At 39.9% G+C, this 12405-nt stretch overlaps 2 protein-coding genes and 1 long non-coding RNA gene across 6 annotated transcripts in view; 1 reads left to right on the top strand and 2 right to left on the bottom strand.

Moving 5' to 3' along the window:
- Positions 1 to 12405, bottom strand: part of LOC147583361 (uncharacterized) — a 476502-nt gene that overhangs the window by 25725 nt on the left and 438372 nt on the right. The window lies entirely within an intron of this gene.
- LOC147583363 (uncharacterized) overlaps positions 1 to 12405 on the top strand; it is a 230523-nt gene that overhangs the window by 85893 nt on the left and 132225 nt on the right. The gene's annotated exons all lie outside the window — the stretch shown is intronic.
- LOC147583364 (biliverdin reductase A-like) overlaps positions 168 to 12405 on the bottom strand; it is a 135785-nt gene continuing 123547 nt past the window's right edge. Inside the window, exons 2-4 of the mRNA XM_086697056.1 lie at positions 8758 to 8865; positions 6220 to 6391; positions 168 to 1717 (exon numbers count right to left, since the gene is read on the bottom strand). Of these exons, the coding sequence (XP_086553182.1) occupies positions 1459 to 1717; positions 6220 to 6391; positions 8758 to 8865 (539 nt within the window). The 3' untranslated portion in view covers positions 168 to 1458. The remainder of the gene's footprint in view (positions 1718 to 6219; positions 6392 to 8757; positions 8866 to 12405) is intronic.

Raw genomic sequence — 12405 nt, 5'->3', positions numbered from 1 at the left:
CCAATATTTTTGAAATAGCAGAGTTATCAGGCCCAAATGGGAGACGCCATTGCACTACATTCTAATCACATATTTGCCTCATGCTAGATGCTGTACAACACACAAAAATAGATACAATATTTCCTGGCCACAAAGGATATTTGATGTGAATAATAAAACAAGAGAACTAACTGACCAATATTTATTAAACTGTTTTACATGGCAAATAAAAGAACAACCTTAAGGAGTTTTGGTTTCTACCTTGAGGTGTATGGTGACAGAATCATGGAAATCGAGGTAGAAAATAGAGTGCTGACACCAATGACCTCCCAGCTCCTAAACCTCACAATGGGAAGGTAGTAGGCAAAAAGCAAGAGGGAGACATTCACAAAGGCAAGAAATCTAACACAAGCTTCAAAGAAAATGCAACAGGACAACCAATGAAATGAAAGGGAAGATGCCTGGGAATCAGCTCTGCCTCAAGTCAGCTGTGTCTCAACAGAAGCAGTGAGTCTAGATAAGCCAAGGGCTGCAAGTATGAACACATTTGTTGGCTCTTAACGGGATGCCTCCTCCTTGGTCTCAAGTCTCATTTCCTCCTGGAAGTTTTCATTTCTAAACTAGAAAACTGACCATGCCACTCCCCTGTTAAATAAGAGCCTTCAGTGCCTGAGAAATAAGACCCTAGCTCCTTGATCTGGCTTATAGGGACCCCACAGATTTAATCTCTGGGACTCCCTCCTCCAGACACAATGCTCTAGCAACACTGTTCCCAGGGTACTCACCAGCTTGTTTCTCACTTCCTTCTCTTTGCTCATGTCAGCACTCTGCCAAGAAAAGCCCTCCTCTCACCTGTACGCAACTAACCTAGTTATGAAGATTTGGTTTGTAGGTTTTCCCCAAACCTTCCTCCAGATGACCAGAGGCATATCTCTTTTACTGGACCTATTACATTACAGTGACCAGTTTGTATGACTGGTTTGCTTTCGACAAGGTTAGCGAGGAAAGCGGCTATGTCTTACTCATTTTTAGAATCCTTAGCACCTAGCATACTCGCCCAGTGACAGTTTGTTGGGTGAAACATAACTCCTTAAAGCAGGGAAGAGGCTATTTTGCAGTGGTTCAGTGCATGAGTAAGATTTAAAGGCTGGTTCTCGTATTTACTATCTGGGTGACTTCAAATAAAATTTTCCAATACACTAATGAAAACAAACCTGGTAATACCCATCTGATAGGGCTGTTGGGAAGAGTAAATTAAATCAGGCATACGAAGCACTTGGCTCAGCTCTACCAAGGTTAGTTCTCTCATCCCTATTACATGTGTCCCAACTCCCAAATATCACTCCCAACACAGCTCGGGACAGTAAGCAAATCCTGTTTGCCCAAGATATGTTTAATTGTAAGAATAGAGATAGAGGTCAACTCTTCATAAAAAGCAAACTATGGCCCCATCTTAGATGTGCCGCATGTTTCCTTCTCTTACTTCTTTGAGTAGCAGTATTTCTGGATTTCTTCTGCAAGCCACAGGCAGTGCAGGATGCGTTTCTTTTCAGCAGCCAGTTCCTTTTCAGAGAACTGGCCCAAGAGTTTCTGGACAAATATGTTTTGATCTTTCAGGAAAATATTCTTATTGACTCCTACATTTGGCATATTCTCCAGGGACCCAGATTTAAAATGGAAGCTTAAATGTCTGTTTCGTTTTAGACCAGGTCCTTTCTCTTCAATCCATGTGAGCGGACTGCAAAGACAAAAGAATCATAAATGTTAGAGATTACAAGAGAGTGCAGGTGGATGTTTGCTAGCCCGTGATAACCTGGTAACAGGTCTGCATATTCCCTGAAGCTGCTGCTCAATGTAGTGGCTCAGGTGGCATCTTGACCTCTACCAGCCTCCCAAAGGCCTTGGGTGATTGTTTCCAACTTCAGGGCCAAACAGTCCTTCATTTAATTTTGCCATCAGGCAAGGGAATTCACTCAATGATTTTGTGTGAACATCAGTTTCTTCTTTCTTGTGACTGTCTTATCTGTAACTTTTTAAAAATGTTTTTATTTTAATTCCAGTTACTTAACAGTGTACGATATATTAGTTTCAGGCATACAATATAGTGATTAAACACTTCCATACATTATCCGGTGTGTGCATACTGACGGTTGGCACTTTACTGTCAACTGAATAGGGCTGAGGATGGGACCTTGTCCACACATGTTCCGGGCTTGGACAACACTTAGCTCCAGACATCCCAACCCAAAACACAAGTTTTAAATTCACAGACCACTCCTCCACTCTTTCTCTCTGCGAGAACTTTCATTGCAAATATTTGCATTTGTCAACTTGGGCATAGACTACCAACAAAAAGCTTCTTAGGTCTCCCCTTCCACAGGGAGGTGTTTAACCACATCCATATCCCGAGTTTCAGCCTGCATCTGCAAACCCGGTGGAGGTGGTGATTTCTAACTGCTCTCCCCAGGCTCTTAAGGATGAGCAGGCAGGGACCACACTCCTACCAGCTGTCTTTGACAGGAGAGCTGAAACGTGTAACTCTTCTATACATTGACTATCCACATGACATTTGGATTAAAAAAGTATTGTTTATTTTTACAAAGTGTGAAAACTGTTGGTAAGATGGAAAGAACACGGGCTTGAGAATTAAGCTGCACTAGGGTTATTTGGATGACCTTGGGCTCTAAGACAATGACACCTACATCATTGGCAGGTGAAGACTGCAACAAGGGAAAGACGAGACCTGATGTGGTTTCTAAGACCTTCCTTTCTTGTGCCCTTCCCATGAAGTTTTGGGGAGAAGGTGTCACAATCTGGGGACAGGAGACAGGCTGCCTAAGTGTGATTCTCACATAACACTTAGTTCTGTGCCTTTAGCAAGTTTCTTTCAACGTTTATTTATTTTTTTGGGACAGAGAGAGACAGAGCATGAACGGGGGAGGGGCCGAGAGAGAGAGAGACACAGAATCGGAAACAGGCTCCAGGCTCTGAGCCATCAGCCCAGAGCCTGACGTGGGGCTCGAACTCACGGACTGCGAGATCGTGACCTGGCTGAAGTCGGACGCTTAACCGACTGCGCCACCCAGGCGCCCCTAGCAAGTTTCTTAACAGTGCTGAACCTCAGTTTCCCAGGTGATCATAATAATTCCCACTTAGAGAGTTCGCATAAAGATTCTATGAGAAAATTCTTGTTAAAGGGCTAGGCCTGTGCCTGGCACACAGTAAGCACTCAGTAAACAGTCTCTAACACCAGCACTTCCACAACAGGAATTCAAGTAATGATCCCTGTCTGGCTAGTCCTTTTATTGTGACCTCTCAAAATCATGCTTCCCACCACCTCCCCCCACCCCCCCCACCCCACCCCCCGCCAGCCTCTTCCCCATTCCCAGTTATGGTTCTGCTCTATTCTACTCTTTGTTTGAAGGTAGCTATAACTTAAAAAATTGTGTCTGGAAACAACTGGCACAGGCTCCTAATGTGCAGTTAACAACCCTAGAAAGACATCTACTTATAGTTGAAAGCTGAAACTCAGGCCTGCAGACTGAGTCAAGTTTTGGGGGAGAGAGAGAAAGAAGCCCACAGATCCCAAGCATTCTTCCCAAGCACAGTCAGAAGCCATAACTGCATTTACAGGATAAGATGGCCTTTCTCTGTCACAGAGGACACTATACTAAGCAGCATGTAAACCAAGCAGGGACTTACTTGCTTTGAAGAGCTACATTTCACCAAGTCGTCTATTCTGGAAGTCATTAAAATGATAAGATGAGGGGCGCCTGGGTGGCGCAGTCGGTTAAGCGTCCGACTTCAGCCAGGTCATGATCTCGCGGTCCGTGAGTTCGAGCCCCGCATCAGGCTCTGGGCTGATGGCTCAGAGCCTGGAGCCTGTTTCCGATTCTGTGTCTCCCTCTCTCTCTGCCCCTCCCCCGTTCATGCTCTGTCTCTCTCTGTCCCAAAAAAAATAAATAAACGTTGAAAAAAAAATTTTAAATGATAAGATGATTCATGTATAAATCAATGATAGCCCATACATAAAAAATTCATATTCAGGTCAGACAGAGTCTAAAAGATAGTAGTTAGATTAGTAAACTAGTAAAACTAAGGTGTTCAATCTATCATTTAAAAATTTTTTATTATGACTCCAATTTTTAAAAATAAATTATTACAAACTCTATCATGAAAAAGTTGGTCTCACTTCTAAAACATTAATCTCCATGGCTAGTTTTGTTTTACTTAACTGAGGTAGGTGACATTAACACTGTATTAGTTTCAGCTCATGGCTAGTTTTAAAAGCACATGGTACACACTTTAAAACATTCCAGAATTTGATAACAAAGATGAACATTAATGCTGTTTATTCACTGCTTTAACGTTGGATACAAATAAATTTGAGACAGGGGCACCTGGGTGGCTCTATCAGTTGAGCATCTGAATCTTGATTTCAGCTCAGGTCATGATCCCAAAGTTGTGGAATTGAACCCCACATCAGGCTCCAGGCAGAGTATGGAGCCTGCTTGGGATCTTCTCTCTCTCCCTCTGCCCCTCTACCCTGCTCGTGCTCTCTATCCCTCTCTCTCAAATAAAATAAATAATATTTTTTTAAAAAAGGGAATAGGGGCGCCTGGGTGGCGCAGTCGGTTAAGCGTCCGACTTCAGCCAGGTCACGATCTCGCGGTCCGTGAGTTCGAGCCCCGCGTCAGGCTCTGGGCTGATGGCTCAGAGCCTGGAGCCTGTTTCCGATTCTGTGTCTCCCTCTCTCTCTGTCCCTCCCCCGTTCATGCTCTGTCTCTCTCTATCCCAAAAATAAATAAACGTTGAAAAAAAAATTAAAAAAAAAAAAAGGGAATAAAAAGAAATTTGAGATATTCCAATGGTTCTGATCTACCTAAGAAAATTTCTCATATCCTTCCATAGAACATGGAGTCTTAAAAGTCTGAGGAAATGCCAAACATCAAGGATGTTTCCTCTGATTCAATTTCCTAATCAGTGGACATGACTAATAAATATACAGCTTCACCTATGCTATTGTGGTGGTGTGACAGTAAAAGTATAATCTGTGAAGTAGAAAGTATTATATGTAATTAACAACTTATTATAATATGTTGTTTGCCATCTGTCCCAACCTCTCATCTGATGCCTGCCCCGCCTTTGCAATAATGAGTTAGTCTCTGCTTCCCTCACATCTTATTTCCTGTCAAGGACTGAGAAGAGCACATTTTCCTCTGAGAAGCATGACCTGACTCTCGACATTCCCCTTTTCTGTGCTCCAGAAGCACCCTGAGCTATGTTTAGCTCTGGCTACTGGGGACAGCACCTGTCTGTGGGGATGGTCAGACTATAGCTGCAATTCTTACACTTACAAGGTCAGGGTCTGCTAGTGCTATTACTCCAAATGCAGCCCTTGCAGGTTCCGCATGCTTTATCTTCCTTCATCTGTGACCTCTGCCTTTCCCCAGCAAAGAGGAAACTCCTCAAAATGGACAAAGATCAGGCTTCATTCAGGAACCCAAATACTTTTCTCTTTTTGTAAATACCCAATGGTCTGTTTCTTTTACTACCAAGAGCCCCACCAGCTGGAAGCACATTTAGAAACACTCCAAAACACTTGTTATTTTAAATATTTTATAGAGCCCAAGTGCTTTTCAAGGAGAATTATGAATATGCTTTTGTTTTAAAAGACTTGGTATAAAAAATAAAGAATCAGAACACTTTGGGAATAGTATGACAGAATAAGATAAAGCTGAGAAACAGAACCTTAAATTGTAGTCACAATGAGGGATGGATATTTGGACATGTGATAAGCAAGCAGGATAAAATGTCAATGGCAAGATCTAGGTAGTAGTTGTATGGGTGTTCACTGCAAAATTCTTCCAACTTTACCATATGTCTGAAACATTCATAATAAAATGTTGGAAAAAATTCAGGTCTCAGGGGTAAACTGGATTTCTGTTACTTCATCTGATCTTGCTCACTTGTGTGGCTTAGGCAACCTGCTCAAATTCCGTAAGCCTCTATGTACTTGGCAAAGGGGATCATGTTCGTCTTATTTACCTTCCAAGGCTGCTGTGAGGATGAATAAGGCCAACATAAGTGAAATCCCAGCACCTACTGTGTCTACAAAAGCAGACAGTCCTTCTGGAGTTGGGGTTGGGGGTCTAGGCCCTCTGGGCTCTGTCTAGATTCACCTTTGTGAACATATGACAATGTCCTCAAGTTTCCTCCTCACAGTTTCTCACAACCTACCGTTTGTTCTCTGTCTCTAAGCACACAGTCATTTTCATATGTTGATCTTCCTTTCGCTCTTCCAAAGTGGCGGATATAAGAGAAAGTTCCCCAAAGAGGGAGACCAGCCAGGTCAGGCGAGAAATGCCACTGAACGCAGGGAAGCCAAACCGCTCTTCTTCCAATGGGCCAGCTGTGGGGAATCACAAATACCATGGGAAGTGGGAAGTAAGGACTGATAGCTGGAGAGCTGAGGGAGCAAGTGGGCAGGTGTGTGGCTAGGTCCTCAAGACAAAGCAACCTTGCCTTACAGCATGATATGCAAGATGACTACTAATATTTAGGTGCCTGAATGAAAACTTCATAAAAGCATTTCTCTTTTTTCTTGTTTACTTGATTCAATTTTCTTAGGAAAATAAAACATTTTATTGGAAACAGCAGTCCACCTAGCCCATAGGATAATAAAAATATTTCAGGCTTCTACTATGCACATGTGGTTTACATATAGTAAACATACACACACATACATACATACCCTCTTCAGTTAGTGATTTAAAGAAGTCTTATAAAAGAAAAAGAATCAAGGTATTTTAGGCCCCCAAGCCTATATTCCTATAAATACCATATAACTAACAATAGGGTAAATGACAATAGGGTGAAGGCACCATGATAGCTATGAAGAAAACAGCAATACCTATAAACTATGTCAATATAAAAAAAAACTGGGGCGCCTGGGTGGCGCAGTCAGTTAGGCATCCGACTTCAGCCAGGTCACGATCTCGCGGTCCGGGAGTTCGAGCCCCGCGTCGGGCTCTGGGCTGATGGCTCAGAGCCTGGAGCCTGTTTCCGATTCTGTGTCTCCCTCTCTCTCTGCCCCTCCCCCGTTCATGCTCTGTCTCTCTCTGTCCCAAAAATAAATAAAAACGTTGAATATAAAAAAAAACTGATACAGTGTTAAGTGCTTCCTTAGTCTTCATAATCTCCTACACAAAAGTACATTAAAAAAAATATCTGTGTGAGAAATATGTGTGGTTAAGATATTGCTCCCGACTCTCTCCAGCCCCAATTTTAAACATAACCCAAACTTAAAAGGCTACATAACCTGTTACGTTGTTTAAACTAATTCCTTACAAATTTGATACTGACTTGAAAAGAATTCATATTATGACTATGTTTTAAAAAAGAGAACAGGGGCGCCTGGGTGGCTCAGTCGGTTGAGCGTCCGACTTCAGCTCAGGTCACGATCTCACGGTCCGTGAGTTCGAGCCCCGCGTCGGGCTCTGGGCTGACAGCTCAGAGCCTGGAGCCTGCTTCCGATTCTGTGTCTCCCTCTCTCTGCCCCTCCCCCATTCATGCTCTGTCTCTCTCTGTCTCAAAAATAAATAAATGTTATAAAAAAAATTTTTTTTTTAAAAAAAGAGAACAAGCTATAAATAAAAGCAAAAAAATTTATAAGTTTCATAGACAACATGGTTTGAAGTCACTAGGACCTAAATATCAAAGTTACAAAAGAAAGGTTTCTCCCTCTCAGCTGGTTACTGTCTGCTCTTGGGCTTTTTGGAGAGGACAGAGCAGCCATCAAATGTTTGAGCCATGAAGTCAGAGGCCTGAGCTCCAATCTGGCTCTGCCACAAAGCTGTTTTTGACAACTTTGTGAAGCTATTCACCTCTCTGAGCTTCCTTTTCTCTGTGTGTATAATGGGGGTATAAATACTTTATAGGATTATCATATATGAATTAACATGAACTAATTAATACATGTCACATACGTGGCACAGTTCCTTGTACAGGTTCATGGTTATTGTTACAACTCTATCATTATTTTAAAAGATGAAGGTGGATTTTAAAAAGAGGTTTCACTGTTATTTTCTGAAAATTCATGAGGAGATAAATGGTTTTACCACTTAGCAATGCCTGACCATGTCAGGGTTTTGCTTCTATAAGGAAAGCCCTCAGGAAAGGTTCCAAATACTCTAGGATATAGCCAGATAAGAAGGCCATCCAAAGAGCAGGAGGCTCCAGGATGCTCATATCCTATTGCTAATGGAGCTCCTCAAATAATGACCAACATAGAGCAAATAATCAAATATAGCATAGACCAAATATTCTGGGGGCTGCCCATGTCCTTGTAACGTGTTGGAGGAAGAAAGGGGCTATGAATATTGTTTACTCTGCAAAGAGAACAAAAATATTCTCCTCTCCAAGAACCTGAGTCCATGTTCAACCTCCTGTGGAAAAATAGTCTCCAATTTGTTAAGATTTAATGAGGAAAATTCTATCTAAAAGGTTGGGACAGAAGCATTTGTAAGCTTAAGATTTCTAACATACTTTTACCTAAGGTCCACCGAGCACTTAAATCTCATTTGAGGAAAGAAAAAAAAAAAAAAGGCTATTTTTATTGTTTGTGGAAGCATGGGAAGATTATATTAAATTGGCCTTCAGTCAGACAGTCTTTAGAAAAAATGAATCCAAATTACATCCTAGAGAACTAGGAAAGAACCTAGTTAACTTTCTGGCCTCACCAGTTACACATGACCTGTGATCCCACCTCAAACTGACCTGTAAAGAGGAGAGACCCTTTTAGCAGGTCTTTTCCCACCACTTCTTTTTTCAGGAATGCAAACTCCTCCATCAAGAGTTCAACATGCTCCTCATGCAAGACCTTTCCTGTCATGACAAAAATGGGAGTAAAAAAGGCAGTCATCATCAGTCATGTATAGATGTGCATCCCAGAGTCTAGGTCTGTCTTCTACCAGCACAGAAGGACACAGCGACTGCAGAACCACCTGGGGTACCACTATACCCTTACACACCCCACCTGGAGGTGATGTCAGTTCTCAACTTACAACAGAAATGAAAGTCTAAGAAAGCAACATGATATCTACCTGCCCCAAAGGCAAGATGAGATCTGGGAAGTATCTGAGCTGAGTGCTAACTTCTCTTCTAGCCAGAATGGGGCAGTGCAGCATAAAAATCTAAGAAACAAGGAGAAGAAAAGGAATTTTGAGGACTAAAGAGAAGCTAAAATTAGACTCTTTATTTCAAAAACTGGAAGAACCAAGTGACTTTTTCAAATTACCCAGGTTGGAGGGTGGATAGATAATATTCATAACTAAAATTTTGGATTATAAAAGAAAGCTGTTAAAATTTTTTGCTCTGGTGGCTTTTTCTTATCTAGGTTAGAAGATTCATAAAATACCAGAACTGGTTCCCCTTCTTCAGTAGTTCTTTATTTTCAACTAATCCCACATGACTATTTTTTTTTTTTAATATATATTCCTTCCATATTACCAACCTCTCTAGGTACACAAAACAAAACAAAACTCAGGAAAAACTTAAAGTACAAGAAAGCTCTTTTGTTCAAATATGTTTTGTTCAGTATTTCCCTTTTATTTTTATTTATTTATTTTTATATCTCTCTGGCTTATTTACTACTTGTTACAAGTTTGTGCCCTTAAACATTATGAATCTTACCCCTCACACATCCTATTCCCTGGTGGTAATCACCATTTCACTGGCTATTTTTTTTTATAGGTTTGACTTTCTAGATTCCACAAATTAGTGATAATCATATAGTACTTGTCTTTCTCTGACTTATCGCACTTAGCATAATGTGCTCAAGGTTTATCTGTGTTGCTGCAAATGGCAGGATATCCTCCTTTCCCACTGCTGAATAATATTCCAGTTTATATATGTATCACACCTTTTTTTTTTTTTTTTAACATTCATCTGTTGATGGGCATTTGGGTTGCTTCCATGTCTTGGTTATTGTGAATAATGCTACAATGAACATGGGTGTGCAGTTATCCCTTCAATGCACTGATTTCAATTCCTTCAGATATATACCCAGGAGTAGGTTTCTGGATCATCTGACAGTTCTGTTTTTAATTTTTTGAAGACCCGTCATACTGTTTTCCATTTTGGATATGCCAGTTTACATTCCAACCAAGAGTACATCAGAGTTCCTTTTTCCCCACATCCTTATCAACATTTGTTACCTCATTGTTTGAAAATAGCTACCATAATAGGTGTGAGGTGATATCTCATTGTGGTTTTGGTATGCCTGATGATTAGTGACCGTGAACTCCTCTTCATACATCTGTTGACATACCTGTTTGTATATCTTCTTTGGAAATGTGTCTCTTAAATTCCTCTGCCAATTTTCTAATTGGATTGTTTGCTTTTCCCCTATTAGCTGTGTGAGTTCTTTATATTTTAGATATTAACCCCTTATGACATATATAGTTTGCAAATATTTTTTCCCATTCTATAGGTTGCCATTTCAGTTTACTGAATATTTCCTTTACTGTGTAGAAGCTCTTTAGTTTGATGTGTTTATGTTTATTTTAGCTTTCTTTGCCTGTGAAGTTGGTGTCTTATCCAAGCTAACACTGCTAAAAACAAAGTCAAGGATTTTCCCCCTATGTTTTCTTTTAGGAGTTTTACAGTGTCAGATAAGTCTCTTTTTCTTATGATTTCATATGTCTCTGATACATTTCAAGACAATTTCTGTGACTGATGTAAGACAGGAGTCCAGTTTCATTCTTTTACATGTGCATATCCAGTTTTCCTAACACCACTGATTGAAGAGACTACCATTTTCCCACTGTATGTTCTTGGTGCCCTTGTCAAATATTAGTTAACCACGTATGCATGGGTTTATGTTTGAGCTCTCTATACTGTTCCACTGGTCTATGTGCCTGATTTTATGCCAGTGCCACACTGTTTTGATTCCTATACCTTTGTATCATAAATTGTAATTTAGGAAGTGTGATGCTTCCAGATTTATTCTTCATTCTCAAGATTGTTTTTGGTATTGAGGGTCTCTTATGGTTCCACACAAATTTCAAAATGGTTTTACTATTTCTGTAAAAATAATGCCATTGGAATTTTGCTAGGGATTGCACTGGATCTATAAATTGCTTTACAAAGTATGAACTTTAAAAATATCTATCCTTCCAATCCAAGAACATGAGGTACCTTTCCAATTAGTTGTGTCTTCTTCAATCTGTTTTTAAAAATTTTTTATTTAAATTTCAGTTAGTTAACATACAGTGTATTGTTAGTTTCATTATACTGTATGTTTCAGGTGTACAATTTAGTAATTCAACACTTAACATATAACACATGGTGCTCAATTACAAGTACACTCCTTAATCCTCAATACCTATTTAACCCATTCCCACCCCCCCCCCCACTTCTCCTCTGGTAACCATGTGTTTGTTCTCTATAGCTAAAAGTGTGTGTTTGGTTTACCTCTCTTTCTCTTTTTTTCCCCTATGATCATTTGTTTTGTTTCTTAAATTCCACATATGAATGGAATTATATGGTATTTGTCTTTTTCTGACTGACTTATTTCACTTAGCATAAACCTCTCTAGCTCCATCCACGTCCTTTTTTGCAAGATTTCATTCTTTTTTATGGCTGAGTAATATTCCACTGTATATAAATATACCACATTTTCTTTATCCATTCATCAAAGAACCTTTGGGTCATTTCCATAATTTGGGTATTGTAGATGCTGCTGCTATAAACATTTGGGGTACATGTATCCCTTTGAATTCGTATTTTTGTATTCTTGGGGTAAATATCTATTAGTGCAATTGCTGGATCTTCATTAATCCCTTTCATCAATGTCTTACAGTTTTCAGTGTACATGTCTTTCACCTCCTTGGTTAAATTTATTCCTAAGTATTTTATTGTTTTTAATGGTACTACAAATGGGATTGCTTTCTTATTTCTCTTTCAGATAATTTGTTAGTATATAGAAACACAAATGATTTCTGCATGCTAATTTTGTATCTGCAACTTTACTTGCTTATTAGTTCGAACAGTTTTTTGGTGGAGTCTTTAGGGTATTCTGCATATAAGAGCATGTCATCTGCAGAGACAATTTTACTTTTTCTTTCTGATTTGGATGCCTTTTATTTCTCTTTCTTGCCTACTTGCTCTATGACTTCCAGTACTACATTAAACAGAACACAGTGGTAAGAGTGGGCATCCTTGTCTTGTTCCTGATCTCGGAGGAAAAGCTTTCAGTGTTTCACCACGAAGTATGAGGTTAGCTGTGGGCTTTTCAATATTTTATTATACTGAGAAACATCCCATCTAAACCTAATTTGTTCAGATTTTTTTTTATCATAAAAGAATTGCCAAATGCTTTTTCTGCACCTATGGAGATGATGATATATTTATCCTTCATTATGT

This window comes from Puma concolor, chromosome A2 (genome assembly GCF_028749965.1).
Source record: "Puma concolor isolate L17-30 chromosome A2, mPumCon1.1.hap2, whole genome shotgun sequence".
In the NCBI taxonomy this organism is placed as follows: Eukaryota; Metazoa; Chordata; class Mammalia; order Carnivora; family Felidae; genus Puma; species Puma concolor.
Note: the sequence above shows the minus strand (reverse complement) of the source record. Positions and strands in the feature narration are given on the sequence as shown.